The 24,283-nt window shown below is 38.3% G+C and overlaps 2 protein-coding genes across 9 annotated transcripts in view; one reads left to right on the top strand and one right to left on the bottom strand.

The window, feature by feature from the left end:
* The window catches only part of LOC130915010 (protein Bouncer-like), a 17,425-nt gene extending 5,047 nt beyond the window's left edge, over positions 1–12,378 (top strand). Inside the window, exons 2-3 of the mRNA XM_057834673.1 lie at positions 5,029–5,196; positions 9,150–12,378. Of these exons, the coding sequence (XP_057690656.1) occupies positions 5,029–5,196; positions 9,150–9,370 (389 nt within the window). The 3' untranslated portion in view covers positions 9,371–12,378. The remainder of the gene's footprint in view (positions 1–5,028; positions 5,197–9,149) is intronic.
* msh5 (mutS homolog 5) overlaps positions 9,378–24,283 on the bottom strand; it is a 27,659-nt gene continuing 12,753 nt past the window's right edge. For all 8 annotated transcript variants that reach the window (XM_057834663.1, XM_057834665.1, XM_057834669.1 and 5 more), the window contains 11 exons: positions 20,180–20,289; positions 19,986–20,066; positions 18,601–18,688; positions 18,462–18,529; positions 18,228–18,346; positions 18,026–18,152; positions 14,534–14,683; positions 11,347–11,421; positions 10,545–10,691; positions 10,147–10,358; positions 9,378–10,086 (listed from right to left, as the gene is read on the bottom strand). In XM_057834663.1, the coding sequence (XP_057690646.1) occupies positions 9,978–10,086; positions 10,147–10,358; positions 10,545–10,691; positions 11,347–11,421; positions 14,534–14,683; positions 18,026–18,152; positions 18,228–18,346; positions 18,462–18,529; positions 18,601–18,688; positions 19,986–20,066; positions 20,180–20,289 (1,286 nt within the window). In that variant the 3' untranslated portion in view covers positions 9,378–9,977. The remainder of the gene's footprint in view (positions 10,087–10,146; positions 10,359–10,544; positions 10,692–11,346; positions 11,422–14,533; positions 14,684–18,025; positions 18,153–18,227; positions 18,347–18,461; positions 18,530–18,600; positions 18,689–19,985; positions 20,067–20,179; positions 20,290–24,283) is intronic.

The following is a 24,283-nucleotide window of genomic DNA, read 5'->3' as shown; positions in this document are numbered from 1 at the left end:
CTTTTCCTCAGTAGTCCAAGCATCTCGAAGGTCAAATTTGGTAGACTCTTAGAACATTAATTCTTTTTTGTAAATCGGAAAAATAAAATGAAGTGATGAATTATTTCAATTTATTTTGTGTCACCCTGTATAACTATCAATACACAACATTGGGGACAGTTAAAGAAAAAAAAAAAAGTTGAAACGTTACATTGATGAAAGCATAAGTGTACCCTCCAAAAAAAACAAAAAAAAAAAAAAAAAAAAAAAAAAAAGCACTATTTTAACTTTTAAATACCGGTAAGTGGTTCAGTGTATATACACATTAGGTTTGTTTTTACCCATCAGTGAATACAATGTAGTACTAATTCTTACAGTGGGGCAAATAAGTATTTAGTGAACCACCAATTGTGCAAGTTCTTGAAAAGATTAGAGAGGCCTGCAATTGTCAACATGGGTAAACCTCAACCATGAGAGACGGAATGTGGAAAAAAAACAGAAAATCACATTGTTTGATTTTTGAAGAATTTATTTCCAAATTAGAGTGGAAAATAAGTTTTTGGTCACCTACAAACAAGCAAGATTTCTGGCTGTCAAAGAGGTCTAACTTCTTCTAACGAGGTCTAACAAGGCTCCACTCGTTACCTGTATTAATGGCACCCGTTTTAACTCATTATCGGTATACAAGACACCTGTCCACAATCTCAGTCAGTCACACTCCAAACTCCACTACGGCCAAGACCAAAGAGCTGCCGAAGGACACCAGAGACAAAATTATAGACCTGCAACAGGCTGGGAAGACTGAATCTGCAATAGGTAAAACGCTTGGTGTAAAGAAATCAACTGTGAGAGCGATTATTAGAAAATGGAAGACGTACAAGACCACTGAATCTCCCTCGATCTGGGGCTCCATGTAAGATCTCACCCCATGGCGTCAAAATAACAAGAACGGTGAGCAAAAATCCCAGAACCACACTGGGGGACCTAATGAATGACCTACAGAGAGCTGGGACCACAGTAACAAAGGCTACTATGAGTAACAATGTGCCACCAGGGACTCAAATCCTGCACTGCCATTTGTGTCCCCCTGCTGAAGAAAGTACACATCCAGGCCCGTCTGCGGTTCGCTAGAGACCATTTGGATGATCCAGAAGTGGACTGGGAGAATGTGTTATGGTCAGATGAAACCAAAATGGAACATTTTGGTAGAAACACAAGTTCTCGTATTTGGAGGAGAAAGAATACTGAATTGCATTCGAAGAACACCATACCTACTGTGAAGCATGGGGGTGGAAACATCATGCTTTGGGGCTGCTTTTCTGCAAAAGGGACCAGGACGAGTGATCTGTGTAAAGGAAAGAATGAATGGGGGCGTGTATTGAGAGATTTTGAGTGAAAATCTCCTTCCATCAGCAAGGGCATTGAAAATGAGACGTGGCTGGGTCTTTCAGCATGACAATTATCCCAAACACACAGCCAGGGCAACAAAGGAGTGGCTCCGTAAGAAGCATTTCAAGGTCCTGGAGTGGCCTAGCCAGTCTCCAGATCTCAACCCCATAGAAAATCTGTGGAGGGAGTTGGAAGTCCATGTTGCCCAACGACAGCCCCAAAACATCACTGCTCTAGAGGAGATCTGCATGGAGGAATTGGCCAAAATACCAGCAACAGTGTGTGAAAAGATGATGAGTTACAGAAAACGTTTGGGCTCCGTTATTGCCAACAATGGGTACATAACAATGTTTTGAGATGAACTTTTGGTATTGACCAAATACTTGTTTTCCACCACGATTCTTTAAAAACCAAACAATGTGATTTTCTGTTGCTTTTTTTTCCACATTCTGTCTCTCATGGTTAAGGTTTGCCCATGTTGACAATTACAGGCCTCTCTAATATTTTCAAGAGGGAGAACTTGCACAATTGGTGGTTGACTAAATACTTATTTGCCCCACTGTATGTAACATCATTGCGTAAAATATATGTAACGTGATTAAGTTAAATCATAAATAGGTGTTTTTCATTGTATATATTTAAAATGAACTGTCCTATTGTTGTTATGTTGGCTGGAGGGTGTGACCCAAAAGCGCAGCAATGAGGAGTCAGATATGACAAGGAGCCCGAGGATGTGTTTTTTAAGCAAAGTAAAATCGGATATTGGTGAGGAGTGGTGTCACCACAGATACTTCAACAGAGCTGTGAGGCCAAAATCAGTTTGGAGTTCCTTTGAAAAAAGGGAGATCAATCAGTCAAAATGTTGCTCAACATAGTGACCTGTACTTTACCATGTGTGGTTTGGTGAAGCTCTGGCATCGAATGTTGTGCAGACCGGTCTCGTGAAGTGGAGGCAGGTGTGGAGATAGGTGACAGGTGTGCACAGCTGCGTCAGTGAGGAGGGGGAGGAGGCTGTGAAGGTGAAGACGAGTGAGCCGTAACCATTGTAAGAAAACAAAAAGGTGGTTACACCTTTTGCATATAAAAGGTTTGAATTGGAATTGCTTAACTTGTTTAAGTAGTCTATTAAGTCTTACTTAAATCATTTAGGCATTTTTCATTTAACTTCATAACTTAATAGTTACATAAAGCAGTTGTGTAAAACACCTTGAAACACAGTTCCTGCATAGATATGATGTTTCATTTTTTGAGTGTTCGGGTAGCTGAAGCCAGAGTATCCTGTTGGCTCAGTAGTCAGCACACCCACTCCCACAGTAACAGCTGTGTGTTCAAACTCTGGAGATGAGGGAGAGCAAGAAAGAAACTTTTGGAATTTCTGACATTTCTTCAAATGTGATCTGATAATTGTCAAAATCACACAGATGAAAAAAACAGTGACTGCTTTAACTAACACTACTCAAACATTTACAGCTTTTCATACTTTAATAAGGATAGTATGCAAACAATGCCAGAAGTGGGACAAATAAGTAAGTGAAACATCACATTTAATATTTTGTGCCCTCCCTCCTTTGGCAGCAATAACTTCAACCAGACACTTCCTGTAGTTGCAGATCAGTCTGCCACATCGATCAGGACTAATCTTGGCCCATTCTTCTCTACAAAACTGTTGTAGTTCAGTCGGAATCCTGGGCTGTCTGCCATGAATCGCTGTCTTTAGGTCATGCCACAGCATCTCAATGGGGTTGAAGTCTGGACTTTGAATTGTCCACTCCAGAACGTACATTTTGTTCTTCTGAAACCATTCAGAAGTTTATTTACTTCTGTGTTTTCGGATCATTGTCTTGTTGCAGCATCCATCCTCTTTTTAGCTTCAACTGTCTGACAGATGGCCTCAGGTTTTCCTGCAAAACATCCTAATACATTTTTGAATTCATTCTTTTATTAATGATTGCAAGTTGTCCACGCCCTGAGGCAGCAAAACAGCCCCAAATCATGATGCGCCCTCCATGTTTGTGAGCTGCTCCACACATGACGTTGTGTGTTACTTCCAAACAATTCAACTTTGGTTTCATCAGTCCACAAAATATTTTGCCAAAACTATGGTGGCATATCCAAGTGTCTTTTTGCAAACATTAAATGAGCAACAATGTTTTTTTTAGATAGCAGTGGCTTCTGTGTGGAGTCCTCCAATGAACACCATTCTTGGCCATAGTTTTACATGTAGTTGGTGCGGGCACAGAGATATTGGATTGTGCCAGTGATTTCTGTAAGTGTTTAGTAGACACTCTAGGGTTCTTTTTTACCGCTCTGCGTATTCTGCGCTGAACTCTTGGCGTCATCTTTGGTGGACGACCACTTAGGCTTCACACCTTTCAGAAATAGAAATACGGGACGCCCCCCTTCCCACCCAAAGCTGTACAGCCGGGGGAAAAAACATCACCAAAACTCCTAAAATGCGTAGTATTGTATCTATTCATATTTATTCTGTATTGGTACAATATGGAAGGCAAATTTTAATTCCCAAATATGAATCGTTCCTTATTTCAAGGGACGGGTGACTAGCCTACGGCCACTCCTTGGGAGAGAAGCAACAGTGCCAAACTCTCTCCATTTACAGACAACTTCTCTCACTGTTGATTGATGAGCATCCAGACTTTTAGAGATGGTTTTGTATCCTTTCCCAGCTTTATACAAATCAACAATCCAGGATCGCAGGCCTTCAGGCAGCTCTTTTGACGAGCCATGATGCACATCAGACAATGCTTCTCATCAAGACATTTCTTACCAGGTGTTTGTTTTATAGTGGGCAGGGCAGCTTTAAACCACTTATCAATGATTTGGCACACACCTAACTTAAAATGTTTGGTAAAAATTGGTTTCAATTGCTCTTTAAGTCTCCTTAGGCAAAGGGTTCACTTACATATTTTTCCACCCTCTGTCATTGTTTGCATGCTATGCTCATTAAAATATGAAAACTAATAAATGTTAGGGTGGTTTTAGTTAAAGCAAACACTGTATTTTCATCTGTTTGATTTTGACAAATATCCAATCACATTTGATGCTGATTTTATGCAGAAATGTGAGAAATTCCAAAGTTTCAGATACCTTTTCATACCACTGTATGTTTTTTTTAATTTATTTATTTTTATATACCTTTTAAAGTGAAGTGTACAGCTCAATTGTATTTTTATTTCAAATCCATTAGAGTGGTACAGAGATGTAAAATTATAACTCTTATTGTATAAAAAACATGAAAAAATACGTAATGGACTCATTTAAAAATGACAAGTTATGTTAAGATTTTTCAGAAATATAGTAATTTGATCTCAATTACAAGATTTTTAACAGGCTATTCGTTGGGGTAAGGGAGTGTTATTGGAGGCCATAATCTTTTTTTAATTACCAAAAATCCTGACTCGAGCTAGAAACAGATGAAACTATTCTTTTTTTTCTTTTAAATTGAATGTAAAAAAAATCTTTATAAGTAGATAAAAATAATTTGCTTTCATTTGGGATATTTAATCTAAGTTTTTTTTTTTTAACACGCCTCTTATATTATTCATTTGAGCAAAGTGCCAATGAAGTGCACTCTAAGGTACATGCTGTTGAGGCTGTTTTTATGTGGGAGTGACTGAGTAAACAGTACCTGTGTGGGATCAGGTGAGGAAGAAGAGACGCTGGAGCAGGTGGTGGAGGCGGCAGGGTTTATAGAGGAGGAGGAACTGCTGCAGTGTTTCCGTTGTGACCTGGGATTTTGGGACGCATGCTACACCACGGAAACCAACTGCAGCCTCGGGGAACGATGCTTCACGGGCCGCGGGAAGGCAGGTGCGTTGTGTAGATGTCATGTATGGGAAAAACTTGGGAGTATTTGCCAAACAGATTATTTTCTACAATCGCAACTTAATTCATTGATGACATTAAAAAAAAAAAAAAAAAACTGCAGTAAAAAATTTCGGCCCCCAAGTAACTACTGCAACCATGTTCACTTGTTCTACATTGCACACTACAGTGATCCCTTGCTACTTCGCGCCCTCAGTTCATCGCAGATTTATGAATGAATTATAAAATAATAATAAATATAGTATTTTATTTGGCTAAGATATATGCATGTATACATGTACAAATAATTGTTTTCTTTTGTATACAGTACAGTCCAAAGGTTTGGACAAACATTCTCATTCGTGTGTTTTCTTTATTTCATGACTATTTACCTTGTAAATTCTCAAGAGTAATAAAACTATGAATGAATTATGTACTTCGCAAAAAAAAAAAAATAAAGATAAAAATAAAAATAAAAAAAAGAAATAACTAAAAACGTATATTGTTCCAGTATCTACAAAGTAGCCACCCTTTGCTCTGATAACTGTTTTGCACACTCTTGCCATTCTTTTGATACACTTCCAGTGGGAGTCACCTAAAACGGTTTTTGACTTCACAAGTATACCTTTTCAGGATTAAGAAGTGGAATTGATTTCTTTATCAATGGTGCTGGAAACTTTGTGTTGCATTGAATGGGATATGTTCAAACCTTTGGCCTGTAATGTAGATCTAATATCATAATTATTACATTTGTAGTGCTTAAAAATCATTTATTAGAATATACAGTGGGCAAATAAGTATTTAGTCAACCACCAATTGTGCAAGTTCTCCTATTTGAAAAGATTAGAGTAGCCTGTAATTGTCATGGGTAAAACCTCAACCATGAGAGACAGGATGCGGACAAAAAAAAAAAAAAAAAAAAAAAAAACAGAAACTCACATTGTTTGATTTTTAAATAATTTATTTCCAAATTAGAGTGGAAAATAAGTATTTGGTCACCTGCAAACAAGCAAGATTTGTGGCTGTCAGAGAGGTCTAACTTATTCTAACGAGGTCTAACAAGGCTCCACTTGTTACCTGTATTAATGGCTCCTGTTTTAACTCATTATTGGTATAAAAGACACCTGTCCACAATCTCAGTCAGTCACACTCCGAACTCCACTATGGCCAAGACCAAAGAGCTGTCGAAGGACACCAGAGACGAAATTGTAGACCTGCATCAGGCTGGGAAGACTGAATCTGTAATAGGCAAAAGCTTGGTGTAAAGAAATCAACTGTGGGAGCAATTATTAGAAAATGGAAGACATACAAGACCACTGATAATCTCCCTCGATCTGGGGCTCCATGCAAGATCTCACCCCGTGGCGTCAAAATGATAACAAGAACGGTGAGCAAAAATCCCAGAACCACACGGGAGGACCTAGTGAATGACCTACAGAGAGCTGGGACGACAGTAACAAAGGCTACTATCAGTAACACAATGCGCCGCCAGGGACTCAAATCCTGCACTGCCAGATGTGTGCCCCTGCTAAAGCCAGTACACGTCCAGGCCCGTCTGTGTTTCGCTAGAGAGCATTTGGATGATCCAGAAGAGGACTGGGAGAATGTGTTATGGTCAGATTAAACCAAAATAGAACTTTTTGGTAGAAACACAGGTTCTCGTGTTTGGAGGAGAAAGAATACTGAATTGCATCCAAAGAACAAACAATGTGATCTTCTGTTTTTTTCCCCCACATTCTGTCTCTCATGGTTGAGGTTTACCAATTTTGACAATGATGATGATGATGATGAAACTTTTTTATTTCGAGCATGCACACACAAAAGAAACAAAAAACATACAATATAATTCAACAAAAATAATTGTACTCGAAAGGGAGTGGGAAGAAGAAAAAAACTTATTTTGTCCCACCCCTGATCTCATTGTCCAGCATCCTTACTTGTGGGATACTCATGTCCACACAATGAAAAGAAGAAAAAAGAAAAAACAGACAAAAACAACTAAACCAACAGACAACCAACTAATGTTGGCTCATTCCCAAAAATTACAATATTTACACCAACTGACATAAACAGCAACACACATTGTCAGCAAATGTCATTATATTGTGACCAGACCATATTTTTATACAGCGATTTAAATTTTTGCATATTCTGACACTGCTTGAAATGATTGTCTAAATTGTTCCAGAGTTTCACTCCACATACAGACACACGAAAACGTTTGCAAGTGGTTCGAAATCTTGGCAACATAAAATCTCCAGAGCCTCGCAGACTATGGATATTCTCACGAACCTTAAATAGGTTTTGTAAATTTTGGGGCAGTAATTCATTTTTTGCTTTAAATAGCATTATAGCTGTATGATAGTTTACAAGATCTTTGATTTTTAATAGTTTTGAGAGAGCAAATAAACGGTGGGTGTGATCGAGAAATCCAACCTTATGTATGATTCGTACCGCACGTTTCTGCAATGTGACTAATGAATTGATGGTAGATTTGTAAGTGTTTCCCCACACTTCAATACAATATGTGAAATATGGGAGCACTAGAGAACAGTACAAAGTGCGGAGTGCACTGTCATCAAGGTATGATTTCACTTTGTTTATTAGTGACAGGCTTTTGGAGATCTTGGTTTTGATGTGTCTGATGTGGGGTTTCCATGATAATTTACTATCTACAATAACTCCTAGAAATTTGAATTCATTTACATTCCCGATTGGGACCCCATCAATCTTTATTTGTAGTTCTGCGTTATATTTTAGGTTACTAAATATCATTACCTTTGTCTTATTTAAGTTAAGTGATAATTTATTTATATCCATTCACCTCTTTAATTTACTTAATTCCTCATTAACGGTAGTTACCAATTCATTTTGGTTTTCACTACTATAGAATATGTTTGTGTCATCTGCAGAAAGTATAAATTTCAATAACTGAGATACAGTATATATATCGTTGATATAAATATTAAATAATTTTACAGGCCTCTCTAATATTTTCAAGTGGGAGAACTTGCACGATTGTTGGTTGACTAAATACTTATTTGCCCCACTGTACATATAAGGATTTTTTTTTAATTATTCTTCTTCTTTAGGAACAAAAGAGCAAATAAAACATGTCATATACTGTATTTCTTTCCAATGCTGTTAAATCTAAATACATTAAAAACACACATAATAATAATAAAAAAATAATAATAATAATAATAATGTAAATAAGCTCTGCCTCTATTTCTTTTCAATTTTCGCGGAGGGGACGTTTCCCATTAACTGTGAAAAACAATGGATCACTGTACACCTGTTCGAATACTTGGGGTCCGATAAGGTTAGAAACAATTATCTTTCAAAAATAATGTTTTCCTTCAAACTTTGCTTTTGGCAGAGTCCTGCATTTGCAGCAATTACTGCATTGCAGGCCTTTGGCATTCTAGCTGTTCTGGTGATTATTTTAAAAAAAAAAAAAAAAAAAAAAAAAGAATAAATTCTAACCAAATCAATGTCTTGACTATATGTCATATTCATTTTGCAACTCATTTGATAAATAAAAGTTGGTAACAATTTGTTTGGCAGTGGGTTCATAAGACTGTCATAGTTATGACATTTATGAATGCTTATGACAGATGTCATTAAGTGTCATCTGACAAATTATGTCACTTCAACTCCATTTAAGGCCACATCTTTTACATCCATTCAAAAGTTACATAATTTGCCGGATGACACTTAATGACAACTGTCATAAGAACTCAACCATGCTCATGACAGCGTCATGTCATTATTATGATGGTGAACCAACTGTCAAATAAAATGTTACCTAAAAGTCTTGACTTTCAAAGAAAACACTAAATTGTCTGGGTGACATCAAATTTTTTAACGGTAGTTTATATCAAATATTTGCTAAAACGTGTTTGTATGGATTTACGCTGATAGATAACAGAATGTTTGATCACCATTTCCCCCTCCAGTTGACTCCTTGGATGTCAAGACACTAGGCTGTGTGAAACTGGAGGAGTGTAATGTGGAGACCACCGTAGAATTCTTCAACAACACCATTTTTGTCATGACCAAACACTGTTGTGACACCCCCTTCTGTAACATTGCATTCAAACCTAAGGTTGACACGCTTTTATGCATCACTGTCGCGTTCCTGATATCCTGGTGCACTGTAGTTGAACCAACACATTGAAATGCCAACATTTATTCATTCTATGTGCTGCCAATATGGGGGTTGAGGGAGTGGATAGGGTAATAAAACATGTTGAAAATGAAAATTCATCAGTGGCACACATTTTTTCATAGCCTGTTGTACAGCAAAGGAAAGCACAATTTTGTCAGACACATTTTGTCTTAATCTATAACCACTTCATTTAACTAAACAGTGGTGGGGATCCTTTTCTTATCAGAGGCCATACTAAATTTATAATAGAGAATACTATGTGACAATCGAACAATGATTACAATAACACATGAGCATTTGTGGGTTGAATAATTTTGAGATTCTTACAGCATTTCAGCTGGGTTTTTAATTATTTGTAGAATTGCATCACAGAGTAGATCAAATGTTCCTTTAGGACTAATAGTTTATTTGTTAGAACCACAGGATGAGCAATAACAGTAACAACTTGTAACTTTACCGACTAACAAGAAAATCAAGTGGGTAAACACGTGCTAAGATTTCAATACAACAAATTCAACAATTATGTCATGAAAGTAAAATGGGCAAACTGTAACTAAAAAAACACTTGAATTCTTGCCCCTAATCTGGTAATTTATTTGGTGACAGTTCAGATGTTTTAAATCTGACCAGCAGAGGGCAGAAGTTCCTCTTTCATGAAGCTATTCAGATCCAGATTGTCATCATCCAGGTCCAGGCTCATAAATTTCACCACCAAAGTCCTGTATCTGTAAAACAAACAGGTGACAGTCTCACACAGAATTCCTTCTACTGGATAATGGACAAACCTATCTGCCTGTTCATCTGTTGAAACATGGTCAACACGTGGGATGGCTTTTCCTGTTCTGTAGAGCTCAGACACGTCAACCCCTCTCTGTACGATGTTTGCAGGCAGGCCAGCCAGCCTTGCCACATTGGCAGCGTAACTGGACTGGCAGATGCCTGGCTTCAATTGGTAAAGGAAAACCAATTCATCACCATCTAGTGCTGTCTCTAGAGTCTGAAACAGAAACATTACATGAATGCAGTCCTTGTTGGACGACACCAATCATCAGTAACAGTCACTGGGTTCTTTTGTTGTCTCCAAAGGTCTGCAGCAGATTACTTTGGTCTCATAAAACCTTTTCCTGCACTCTAACGCCCAAGGCTGCTGTTTAAATATTGCAGTTAGAGCATCTGCCGGTACCAGAAGAGAAAGCATGCTGGAAGTAGGCAATAGGCCCAGCTGCAGCAGACTGTGAAAGTTTGTGGCCAGCAGGACGTGAGGAACATCCGAAGGAGCCATTTTCAGCCAGTGTGAAACGGTTGCTGCCAGCAAAGACAAGCCATCAACCTGTAAGAGAGACATTAGCGTTAAGTCCAAAGTTAAATTGAAATTGTCACATAAAGCCTTGGGCGCTTGCCACAGTGCACAGTCCAAACTAATAAAATGTGACATTGCCAACACAAGTAAATTGTGATTTATCACCTTTACCACTTTCATTTTTATCTACTGTGTGATTTTCTAGAAATAGCCTTAGTCACGCACGCCTTTAACAATAGGACTTTAAGTGATTGTCGACATGGCCAAAATGTCCAATAAAAAGTCTGCAGTCGTTTCGATGTGCAAGAATTCTGGTGTAAATGTTTCCTCTGAGATGAGGAGTGCTGCAGTTTTAGCACTTGGCGGTAATATAGCTTCCATTTGTGTTGCCTCTGAGGTAGGGCACACTCTTTAAAACAAAAACTGCTTTCCTGTGCATGTTGATGCAGATATAGTCAACCTACGCTTTTAGGACACCAAATGTAAGTTCATAAATATTTTGTAAAATAGTATTTTATCAAGTGTGAAGCTTTATCCTGTTGTTCTTAGTGGTCATTTAAATAAAATCTCGAATGCTACAAACCAGATTTACTTGTTTATATTCATTTACAAAATAACGTTCAATGTTGCCATTGCAGGTTTTGTATTAATGAGGACATGAAGGCAATAATATTTTTGTTCTCACAGTGTTTGTCCCTTTCCCAAATTCATCGATGAGTACTAATGAGTTTCCTGTGCTGCTGTTGAGTGCCTGGGACATCTGAAAAATGAAAAAACAAAACAGTTAATTTGCTGTCACATGTGGTTATATTATTATTATTATCTTATATATATATATATATATATATATATATATATACAGTGGTACCTCTACATACGAATTTAATTCGTTCCAGGACCTTGTTTGTAAGTCGAAATGGTCGTATGTCGAGCAGGATTTTCCCATAGGAATACATTATAATTCCATTAATTCGTTCCAAAGCCTAAAAACATACACTAAATTCTTAATAAATACTGCTGGCACTGTTACAAATGGCAATTAAACATAGAAAAACAAATAAGTTATAAATAAATAAGTCAGAATAATATAATAATAAGAAGAATAATTAATAATTATTCCTGTAAATAATGTAACGAATTGGATTCTAATATGGCGGACACTTTTTACTGTCCCTGAACGCACCGCGAAGCTGACGTCACGGTGAGATAGGTCGGTGCGGTAGAGATAATACTTTCGTTTTCTTGAGAGCAGTCAACTGCTTAAGACAATGGGCGTTTTGTGTTGGATAAGTTCTTAAATAAATGATAAAAACGTGACGAAGCTGGCGATTTCCTTGGCAATGTTACCACAATAATAATTGTCACCTTAACTTATAAATAGTGGCGAACGGTGGTCGGAAGAGGACCATGGAGCTGTATTGTTGAGCCAGTTCAGGGACGCGCACACCAAGCTCATATTTTTCTATAACTTGCATCTTCATTTCAAAGGTAAGCATCACTTTTTTCCTTGTTTCTCCAACTGTATCAACTTTTTTTGAAAACTGTGTTGATTTCTCACACAAGAAAATCCACCGTGCGTTCGTTTGCAGTGCTGTCATGTCGTCGTATTTCGAGCAACTCGTCGGATGTAGAAACAAATGGCGGCTCAAATTTTACGTCGGATGTCGAAAAGATCGTGTGTCGAAGTGATCGTATGTAGAGGTACCACTGTATATATATATATATATATATATATATATATATATATATATATATATATATATATATATATGGCGGAAAACACTCAGGTGACTTGATGTTCCACTCTGAGACCCCGATTTTGGCCAACTTTCAAAATTGTCCGATATGCACGTGTGATACATCATTGGAAAGCTTAAAATCTCAATTTTCTGAGGGAAGAAAAATTTTGAACATGAGGAGATTTAAAAATAATAATAATCATTTAAACAGCAAAACTAACTGGAAGTGAGAGCACGCGAGAGCAGAATTAAAGATGCCATGATATTAACAAGATATTATCGCGTACTTACAGTGCCTCTTTTCGATCCAAAAATTCCATGTAGCATGTATCACCGAGTGTCAAGATACAGCTGTGAATGGCCATAGCCAGAATTTTGGCGGATTTTATGGGTGAAACATGGTAATATAACAAGGGTCGCGATGCAGAAATCGCAGACATCAAGGAGTGGTTGAGATGTTCATTTTCATATATTTACTCTTTTAAACATTTCTTTTTTTTTTCATTTTTCTTTGTTTGGATCGATTATTTATCATCTAACATACCGGAGAAAATGCGACAGTAAGTAAACAAATACAATTAAGCGATAGTTATTAGGTAGATATCCATGACTTTTTTACAGAGACCATTTTTTTCATTGTGACATTATTTGTTTAAAAGTTTAAATTATACGAGTGAATAATTCTTTAAAGTCTTTTTTTTTTTTTTTAAACAAAATATTAGATATAAATTAATGATTCTAAGCTAAAAATGATAGACATTTTGAATAATAAATATAATTAATTACGTTCATTTTATGGCTGGGTTGAAAAAAAAGCGGTTGAGCAATGTCTGTAAATGGGGATTTCCAGGGTAAAACGGACAAATTAAAAATAATTCGGGGGCTTAATGCGCCATGAATCTGCTATGACAGCATATAGACATATTGTTCTATCAAACACAACAGTTCTTTTGGCTTAAAATACAGCAGTTTATTTTAAAAAGGAGTGTAAGAGCAGAAACTGCTTTTTCATTCAGTCTTGTCTGTGTTTTCCGCCATAATATATATTATATATAAAATTCGTTATATTTTGGGGCGAATGTGAATTAAACGTATCTTTTTTCTGTCTCATGAACGTTACTGTGAACGCGCTCATTCTAGCGGTTGTGAGCGGCGTTCATAACCTATTTATGAGTTCAGAATTAGAGCCTTTCCGGCAAAACTGCAGACAAAGCCATAGGTTAATAAAACAATTAAAAACAAACCTTATTAGTATAAAACTATCCAACCTGGCAACCAAGGCTCCCTGTCACAGCATTTGTATATAGCAAATACAGCTGCATGGACACAGAAGACGACATTTCTCGTTTTTTTTTCTCGATTTTGTTCCCAAAGCTTTTATGGCAGCGAATAAGCATTCTTTTACATTCAGTTGGACTCACAATATTATCCAAAGGTGCAAAATAAACAAGTTACGTCATAAACACACATGTGCAACATTAATACGGCGTAAATAAATGCTTAACAGCACTGGGAAGACGTTAATGGTGAGAAAGCGGTGCGCAGTCGAGTTGAGCACAGTAGGATGTGTGAGAGGAGAACTTTCCCTTGTGTGCATCCATGACTAAACGTACGTATACATATTCCTTTATTTATAGAGAGTTTTTGGTGTTTACTTTGGAATCGCTGTATTAGCGGCCGTTTGTGATGCGCAGAACCGCAAAGTTGCAATTTCTGATGAGGTACAAAATCTGACAGAACACCGGCCCAGTGCCAACATTTAAGCGAGTTTTACGAACAGGTCAGTGCCTACGCGGATTTGAAATTGAATATGAACATGAATCTGACACGGCTTCAGTGTTGAAGTGGATAAAATAATATCTGGCTGTGGCTCTCTATCAACTCTGTTAATAATAGCTTGCAGCAATTATTGGAGCGAAGAAAGAACCACAAAAGTTAATTTTTTTTTAACCATGTACTTTAGTTCAAACTTTTAAATTATGAACTATGAACGGAAAAGTTCATTTTAAAGTTTGTGAACTGCAATCTGAACTCGTTCATATAGAAAATGAACTTTCCCAAAACTGAATTCAATTTATTTACCCAGACACAGAACAACATTGTGACCTTAGGTGCATAAGCGTGGATACCAACCTGCTTTAGGTCAGTCATAAAGGTGCTGAGGCCAAGAGACACAGATTCTTTGCCAGGCATACAGGTAAATATTGCATCCACCGGGCCAATCTCTGCATGCTTGGCTGGCACGTTGGAGCCAATGAGAGCCATGAACACAATCAGGCCGACCTAGTAAACACATACTGGAATGACTTTAGGGAAAATAAAAGTCCCAACAATACAGCAGTTAACTATATTTGCAAAAGTACTAATGAAACTGTGATGAACCAGATAGAAATGTGTTTTCTGAATGCGGGAGGAAAGCAACGCAGGCGCAGGGAGTGCATACAGTCTTTGTTGCTGTAACATACTTTTAGCTACCTAATCTAATCAATCCTGGCAGACAAAATAGCTGAAAATATGAACAATTTAAAAGTCTGCTGGGGTAATGTGACAATTCCAAAAACAAGAACAAACTGTCCCTTTGTCTCTGAAAGAAACTTGGAAGAAAACCCTCAACTTAACTCGAGTTGTTTCAGTGCATCTTCGAAGACTGAGATGCATTTTCACATCTTTACTGGAAGACTGGAGGACTATCGCCTATGCCCAACCTGTTAGGTCATGTTGCCATGCAGTCATAGCTTCTGCCATGCATGTGTTCAGCAGTGGTGGAAGGAAAACAGAGAACAAACATGTCCAGTCTGTAGGGCAATGGCTATTTTGATGGATTCACCTTCAAACTTTGCACTTAGGAATGTGTGTGAGAACCTTTCAAGAGACAAATCAGAGGACATTTGCAGATTGCACAAGGTGAATATCACTCTTCTGTTTGAACCACCTGAACCCTGTGTGCATTTTCTGTAGAAACACAGATATACAGTGGAGCAAATAAGTATTTAGTCAACCACTAATTGTGCAAGGTTTCCCACTTGAAAATATTAGAGAGGCCTGTAATTGTCAACATGGGTAAACCTCAACCATGAAAGACAGAATGTGGAAAAAAACTGAAAATCACATTGTTTGATTTTTAAAGAATTTATTTGCAAATCATGGTGGAAAATAAGTATTTGATCAACATCCAAAAGTTCATCTCAATACTTTGTTATGTATCCTTTGTTGGCAATAACGGAGGCCAAACGTTTTCTGTAACTCGTCACAAGCTTTTCACACACTGTTGCTGGTATTTTGGCCCATTCCTCCTTGCAGATGTCCTCTAGAACAGTGATGTTTTGGGGCTGTCATTGGGCAACACGGACTTTCAACTCCCTCCACAGATTTTCAATGGGGTTGAGATCTGGAGACTGGCTAGGCCACTCCTTTGTTGCCCTGGCTGTGTGTTTGGGATCATTGTCATGCTGAAAGACCCAGCCACATCTCATCTTCAATGCCCATGCTGATGGAAGGAGATTTTCACTTAAAATCTCTCCATACATGGCCCCATTTATTCTTTCCTTTACACCGATCAGTCGTCCTGGTCCCTTCGCAGAAAAACAACCCCAAAGCATTATGTTTCCACCCCCATGCTTCACAGTGGGTTGGTGGTCTTCGGATGCAATTCAGTATTCTTTCTCCTCCAAACACGAGAACCTGTGTTTCTACCAAAATGTTCTATTTTGGTTTCATCTGACCATAACACATTCTCCCAGTCCTCTTCTGGATGATCCAAATGCTCTCTAGCGAACCACAGACGGGCCTGGACGTGTACTTTCTTCAGCAGGGGGACACGTCTGGCAGTGCAGGATTTGAGTGACTGGCTGCGCATTGTGTTACTGATAGTAGCCTTTGTTACTGTGGTCCCAGCTGTCTGTAGGTCATTCACTAGGTCCCCCCCGTGTGGTTCTGGGATTTTTATCGTTCTTGTTATCATCTTGACGCCATTGGGTGAGATCTTGCATGGAGCCCCAGATCGAGGGAGATAATCAGTGGTCTTGTATGTCTTCCATTTTCTAATAATTGCTCCCACAGTTGATTTCTTTACACCAAGCGTTTTACCTATTGCAGATTCAGTCTTCTCAGCCTGGTGCAGGTCTACAATTTTGTCTCTGGTGTCCTTCGACAGCTCTTTGGTCTTGGCCATAGTAGAGTTTGGAGTGTGACTGACTGAGATTGTGGACAGGTGACTTTTATACTGATAATGAGTTAAAACAGGTGCCATTAATACAGACGAGTGGAGCCTCACTAGACCTCGTTAGAAGACGTTAGACCTCTTTTACAGCCAGAAATCTTGTTTGTTTGTAGGTGACCAAATACGTATTTTCCACTCTAATTTGGAAATAAATTCTTTAAAAATCAAACAATGTGATTTTCTGGGTTTTTTTCCACATTCCGTCTCTCATGGTTGAGGTTTACCCATGTTGACAATTACAGGCCTCTCTAATTCTTTCAAGTAGGAAAACTTTCACAATTGGTGGTTGACTAAATACTTATTTGCCCCAGTGTACACACCAGCCACAATATCCGTCCACTCCAAAAAGTTGCGAAAAGTCACAAAGTGAAACTCCATGAAGGCCTACAAGACGCAAAGAAAAGACTAAAAGATTATCAAGACTGTAGAGACAACTTCCTTGAACAACAAGAGTACCGCAAGGTCCAGAAGGAGAAAGTTAAAAGTAAGATTAAGAAAGATTTTGAGGAGCTTCTTAACTTCCTGCAGCTTGAGGCGGAGGTCAGGTTGTTTGTTGGCTGTCAGGGAAGAGGAAAAAATGAAGAATCGGAAGATGAAGGAGAAGATTGCGGCTGTTGACAACTAGTGGCCGATTTCTTGTACACAATTAGATGCACAGAGAAACAGTCTAGCAACATTACTTTCATGAAGAACATCAGAGCCCGAGCTGCTCCAAGTGGCTTTGCTTGACAAAGCATGAACGACCTCAAGTTCAGCATGTTGGAGCGAATGGAAGAGACACTCTCCCACAGTCCTGTCATCCTGGACCCAAACAGCCCATCCAAAACTCAGACTTTCCTCAAATCTGACCAGTGTGAGAGAGGTCCAGAGAGGTTTAAGTTGAACATCGTTATGAGTCCCGCTATGGACGCGGGAAGACACATGTGTGATGTTGAGGTCAAAAGCGTCACCAGGGAGTGTTCAGGGGCAGCCAGAGCCCCCCCACCCAATATTTGTTGGCCACCCCACTCACCAGTACGAGAGAAAGATGACTACAGTAAGGTCAATTCAACTTTACTCTAGCATCTTATCTCTTTAGAGGCTGATTTGTTGACTATCGATTTGTGTACCAACACACACATTAAGGACAGAATAAGTGCCTTAGTGGCAATTTGCACTTGATCCAAAAAACTGATGATAAAAACTGATGTTTTGATTTCAACAACAAATACAGTATAGTGGTGTAATTTAAGCACTTTTTCCATAACTTAAGTTGAAGTTGTTCTCTTATTTTTCCACAGAATGTTTATTTGGAAAACCTTGAAGTTGTTACATTTATCATTATTAAAGCATCCAGTGGGGTATCACATAGGTAGATGTGTTTCCACTTTTTTATTGTAGACTTGTAGTTAAAATGATTGCTCTACCTGCTTAAGGTAGATACTCTTCCCAGACGAATTGGGCCCGGTGATGATCTTGACATTGCCCTGTGACTCCAAACTCTGATATGAGTTGGCCACAAACATAAGAGAACAAACCTCGAAAAGCGGGTGTCTGGAGGGTAAAATACCAGCAATACTGTAACACTACAATTGTTCACATATTTTATTTTGTGTCATGGTTGCGAACCTGCCCTGATCGATCGATATTGCCTTGTGGCTGACTAGCTTTGGTGAGGTGTAGCCGTACTCCTGGGAGACTCTGCTCAACGCCATCAGACAGTCCAGCTCGGCAGCTAGGTCCAGAATCTTCAAAACATCAAGAATCAGTCATAATGTTTTTATGGTTAAAACAACAATACAGGATTTTAAAAAATCAACTTGATTCAACTAGTAGGAATGTTTAAACATGTTGCACATCAACCTTATACAGGGCAGCGCTCCTCTCCAGGATGGCGTCCTGCAGCTGAATCATGACTGCTGTCTCCATGTCTGAAAAAGGAAAAACTTTACTATTAGGGAGCACCTTGACCAATTTTTTGTGTTTGTAGGGAGTTAACAACCTCTAATGTCACAGAATAAATCTCCATAGAGATTGTCAAGATCCTTGGTTCTCTGGGTTCGGTAGTGCAGGAGGTCATCTGAGAGAAACTAGCACACATTCCACATACATGAGTGAACATAAAATCCTGATAAAACCTTTCAACTGTCGATGTTAAACAGTTTTAACTGAGGCATAATAATTTTTTATTTATTTATTTTTTCAACCCAGGATTTTTTGCCTCCTTTATAGCATTACAAACAAATTATAATTTTATGACATCAGGTCCCAGTTCCAACCGATTACTGTAGAGGTCTATAATCCAATGATCATGTTTCAATGCCATCAACAGTGAAAATGTTTAATCCATTTGACCTCAGATCATAAAAGTGAACAGTTTAATTTAAATAGATGGACGTGTAGAGCTGTCAGTGGCAGCCAATGAGTTAACAGTGTCTTGGAGTCTCTCCTCCCTTGCCGTCTAATAAAGGACAACATGATGTCGTAGATCACACAAAACTCATTTTGTGTGGCCCGTGAAAATATCTAATGTGCACTGATTTCAGGTTCAAAGATTTATGTACTTTTTTTCCCTTTTCAATGTTGTTTGCAATTGAAAAAAAAAAAAACGAAATAAAAGGAGAATATTTGCTGTCATTTAAAAACAAAATTTTTTTAAAGTATGTATTTTAACATAAAAAGTAAAATTTGTTGATTGCACTTATTTCAATTTAAATACAAAAATAACAGAAAGAATGTAAATCGAAGAGAATTTCGAAAAAAGAATTTTTACCATTTTTCATCCATTTTAATTGAAGAAAAATTCTATATAAAAATAAATTCCCACTTTTATCCATTTAATAAAATGTCAATACAATGAAAAATATAAGAATATTCACTATGAAGAGGCTTTAAAAAAATCTAAATGTTTTGGTCAATTTTGAGGCCACATTGTCTCTAAATAATTAATTGACTATCCGACAGGTTGCCGATTCATTTGCTAATCCATTAGTCCTTGATGAGTTGTTGAATTATGGCAGCCATTGTTGGCAGACTTAATTGCCGTTCAAATGAAACCATAACTACGATGTGGCCCGCAACAAAGATGACTTTGACATCCCTGTCCTGGATGCATCCATGCAGACCTCAGTTACCACACAATCATGCCATGGAATTGAATAAGAATTAAGAACATTTCACAAGAGAGATCATCCCTTAAAAAATGATTTTTTTGTAGTTATAGCACTTGAAAGTTGCAAAAAACACTTTGCAGCACAACATATAGCTATGAAACAGCTATAAAAACATGCTGTAGATAATGTTAACTCATTCAATGCCAGCCCTCGCACTTCAGATTGCTTGGATGTTGATTGCTGTCAGCGGCATGACATGAGCTACAAAACCCACCATGAACTCAAGCCCTTGTAACTCGAAGTCCTCTTTCACCACCATATTAGGCTGTCGAGGGATACAGAGAAGAAACCCAATCTGGAAGGAGAGCAATGCAAGGGTCTCAATGTATCTGCACATACATTGGCACAACATCTGCTACTAAATAAAGAGTAGCTTGGAAGGACGGTAAATGAGCAAGTAAAACATACCAGTGGGATGTAGATGATTGAGCATGATGGGATTCTGACATCCAGTTGGTCCAGAACTTCTCTTGCAATGTTCGTCAGAAAGCCAGACAAGCCCATTAATCGCCTTTTTTCTAAGAGCGTAAAGCAGGATACATAGTAATCCTCAGCTACTTCTCCACCACACAATTTTGACATAATTTACATTGTGTCTTTTTTTCATATATATGTGCCAGTGACAGGCAAAACAAGTAAATGTTCTTCCACTAGAAAGTACAATAACATCTATATATCAGGCATGAAAATGGGTCAGGGGTTAAAAAGGTGAGAAGGGTGTGGTGGAAATATATTCCAGTACACTGTATTGTACACCCCAACAAAATATTGAGCTCTGTCGACCCACACTGTGTTTCAGCAGGGCCATGCAGAGACCGGTGGAGGGGTGGGTGCTCGTAGATCAAAAGGGGCACATGAACAAGTATTTAATACACCTTAAAACAACATAACTTCAATTTTAACCAGCTTTAGATAATAATTGGCTGCGACTCTGACATACTTTAATTGGGAGGGGGCAACAGTGAATAGAAATCAAAACTGTCATCAACACTTTCTGGCTGTGACTCAGTCAGTCTGCCTCTTTTCTTCCTTCAACCTCTGCATCAAAACTTCCTTCCTCAACTTGTTCATCTGAGAACAAACCACATCAGATGGTCACAGAGCCACCAACAGCACAGTTTTCTTAAAACTATTATTTCATTATTATCCATACTTAACAACTCTAGCACCTAATGATTAATAAAGCAATGACATAAAAATCTTATAGAAAAATAACATTGTAATTGTGTTTATAATTGGATTTAATACCCGACTATCCTTGCAAACTTGTTCTTACCAGGTCTGCTATTCACCCAGCTGATGAGGTATCCACTGCCTTTAGCAGCCTCATCTAACTCCTTTTTTTTATCCCTCAATCTCCCTTCCCTACGACGTATGTCTATGTAATGAAATATAAATATTTTTTAAAAAAAACAGACTCCCCGGTGGCTTTTAGTTTTAAAGCTTTCTTAATTTCTTTCTCACTCAATAACGATGGAGTTAGATTTGTGTTTTTATTATTCAATCAAAAAACAAAGTTACTTCTATCAAACATAAAGTTGCTTCAATCAAAATACAGTATATACTTTTAATCCCTAAAAGTAGCTTCAATTAAAAAAAAAAGTTTTTGATTGCAATAATAAATTTGAGACAAAAAAAGCATTTGAAAACTATTTTTCTTGATTAAAACAAATTTTTCCATTCAAGTAATGTTTTGTGTTTGGGCCACATTTTGGCTAGGACATTTGTGTATTTATTATTCAATCAAATAAGTTGCTTCAAACAAAAAAATATATATAAAAAGAAAAACTTTGCACATGTGCCAATCACCGTTTACCAAAGCCTGAGAGGGTTTGAGTAGACTCACTATGAAGCTTTTTAATAAAGCCAAGCATTTTCTAACTACTTTATTCTTGTTTAAAAATAATTCGGTGGGGCAGTAACATGTTTAAAACTTATCATAATTCTTACATTTTGAAGTGCTTGAAAACCATTTATAAATGATACTTTGGTGAAAAAAGTGAAAAAACATGTCTTATATGTATGTATCTTTTTTCCAATGTAAAATCTGAATAAATGCATTGAACACGCACAAAAAAATGGGGTGGGGGGGTGGGGGGGGGTTGGGCCGCTACTTCGCGGTTTTCACTTATTGCGGCGGGTTCTGGTCCCCATTAACCGCGAAAAACGAGGGATCCCTGTATTTCTGAAAAGCTTTAAGCAGCAGGACTCATTCCCACCACTCGTCGGGCCGCTGTTGTGCCGACACCGGCCGTCAGCTCAAATCCAAGCCGAAAATAACGCGTCTCCGGCGGAGGACGGGAGCGATGTTAGGCGCCCCCTCCATCCGAGAGAATGCCGCTTAATTTGACTCAACAGTGTGTTTCTTCGTTTATATTACCGCTTAATACACAAGCTTGACGCCAATTTAACGGGAGCTATTTTTTTTTCATGGGAGATTTGGCTAGCTCTGGCAGTGTTCAACGCAAGCTGCAACGAATGGCAGTAACTTTTTTATATCGCAAAACATGAAAACGATTGAAACCATTACTCACCAAATTCAATCTGCTGGCAAATACAGGCAAGTGTGTATGCTGCGCTCTGGTCTGCCCCGATGTGGATAAGGCCTGCTTTTTGTTTTCGCAGCTTTGCAATGCAACCGAAGGCTCTCCGAGCACTCCATGTACACGCGTAAGGAGTGCGCGCGTTTGGAATAATGGAACGCAGCTTGGGCCGATGATTGGTTCTCGTCAGCGATGCATCTAGAAGGATTTGCTGACTGTGTTCTTAAGTGCTCAGTTTACGTACTAAGTTAATCACATGATGATAATAATAATAATTAAATAAAACCTCCCGACCCCCCCCCCCAAAAAAGAATTTCTCCTCGGATCTACGCAATTCACGTAGGTCGCCCTTTTTGACTTCAAAACGGCGAATTTCGCCGAAAGGTGAGAGATTTTCATGCCTGATATATCAACCTTTCTCAATCTGTACCTTACAGTATTCTTTGCGTTCATCTAAACAGGTTTAGCATTTACAATTTGTTAATTTGCGGTGAAATTGACATGACATCATCATTATTTCAGTACAGTGATCCCTCGCTACTTTACGCTTCAACCTTTGTGCCCTCAGTCCATCGCGGATTTTTGTCCCGAGCCGATCGCATAGTCTCACTCTCCCTCCCTCTCTCCCTCCCTCTCTCTCCCTGCTCCTTGTTCGTCAAAGAGTGAACTGGAGTTGCTTATTAAAGTAAACGATGTTTGACAGACGGTTAAGCTTTGATCTTGCCAGAGACTCAACCTTCAAAGCGCTGCATGTGTCAATCATCGTTTAACTTGTTTAACAGTTGCTCTGGCAACTCTTGTGTGTAAGTGAGCAGCTGGAGCGAGTTTGAGTGGACTCACTCAGTGTTTAATAAAGACAAGCATTTATTTTACTTTTTTAAAATGGATTGGGCGTCTACTTTTTTTCTTGCTCAGAAATAATTCTGTGGGAAAGTAACATGTTTAAAACAATCATCATAATTATCACATTTAAAGCGCTTAAAAAAATTGTACCTGTATCTCTCTCTCTCTCTCTCTCTCTCTCTCTCTCTCTCTCTCTGTATATATATATATATATATATATATATATATATATATATATATATATATATATATATATCAGGGGTCGCGTTAACCGAATATTTTCCGTCGTTGACAGATTTTTTAAAACGGTGACGGAAAAAACTGAAGTCCATCCGTCATTTTGACCGGTTGCAATTCACACCCCAGACCACAGGGTGGCGAGTGAGCATATTAATTAGCTATTGTCTCTCTTGATGCATGACGTCGTTGGCCTTACTCTGAAAAATGTCAAGGCAACTGAGTGTCCGAAGTTTCTTCAAAAAGCCCCAAAACGACGATGGTGTTGATAAAAGAGGTGAAAAAACAGGGACTGCACAAGCGGGCACGCAATTCAAGTCCATGCGCACCAGGAGGAAAGTGTGAGACTACGTTCAGGCCACAGCAGGTGAACTGTTAATTTCATTGTTCCATATGCTACATATGGTAGGCTACCTAACTACTGGGGCCACAGTCAGCTGTTTTTGTCACTGTGGAGAAAAAGTTACATATTCATCTGCTTGATGTGTGATGGCACGGTGTGGATTCTCTGTTAAGCTTGTTCGGACAGAATATTAATTTAAAATGAATGAAAACTAAATACTATTGAATATGTTGAAGCGGTATGCAATGTTAAGAGTCTTGTTAGCTGTAGGCGCACTATCCTAGACCCCTCACTATCCACTCGCGGGGGCCTATGCTTGTCAGTGACGTTCCTTATTCTCGCTATATGATTATACAACTTTATCATTTGTTAATAATACGCTCTGTGTGTAGTATCATCCATCGCTTTTCCTTTTTAAATGGGCACTTATAAGCGAACGCAAGAAGTAACAACGGGAACATTTTTAAACAGGCATTTCACGGGAGAGCATTTCGACTCTTCGGCCAATCATATAGCGAGAGCGAGTGGATAGTGAGGGGACCGCGC

Source organism: Corythoichthys intestinalis, chromosome 4, assembly GCF_030265065.1.
Source record: "Corythoichthys intestinalis isolate RoL2023-P3 chromosome 4, ASM3026506v1, whole genome shotgun sequence".
NCBI lineage: Eukaryota > Metazoa > Chordata > Actinopteri > Syngnathiformes > Syngnathidae > Corythoichthys > Corythoichthys intestinalis.
Note: the sequence above shows the minus strand (reverse complement) of the source record. Positions and strands in the feature narration are given on the sequence as shown.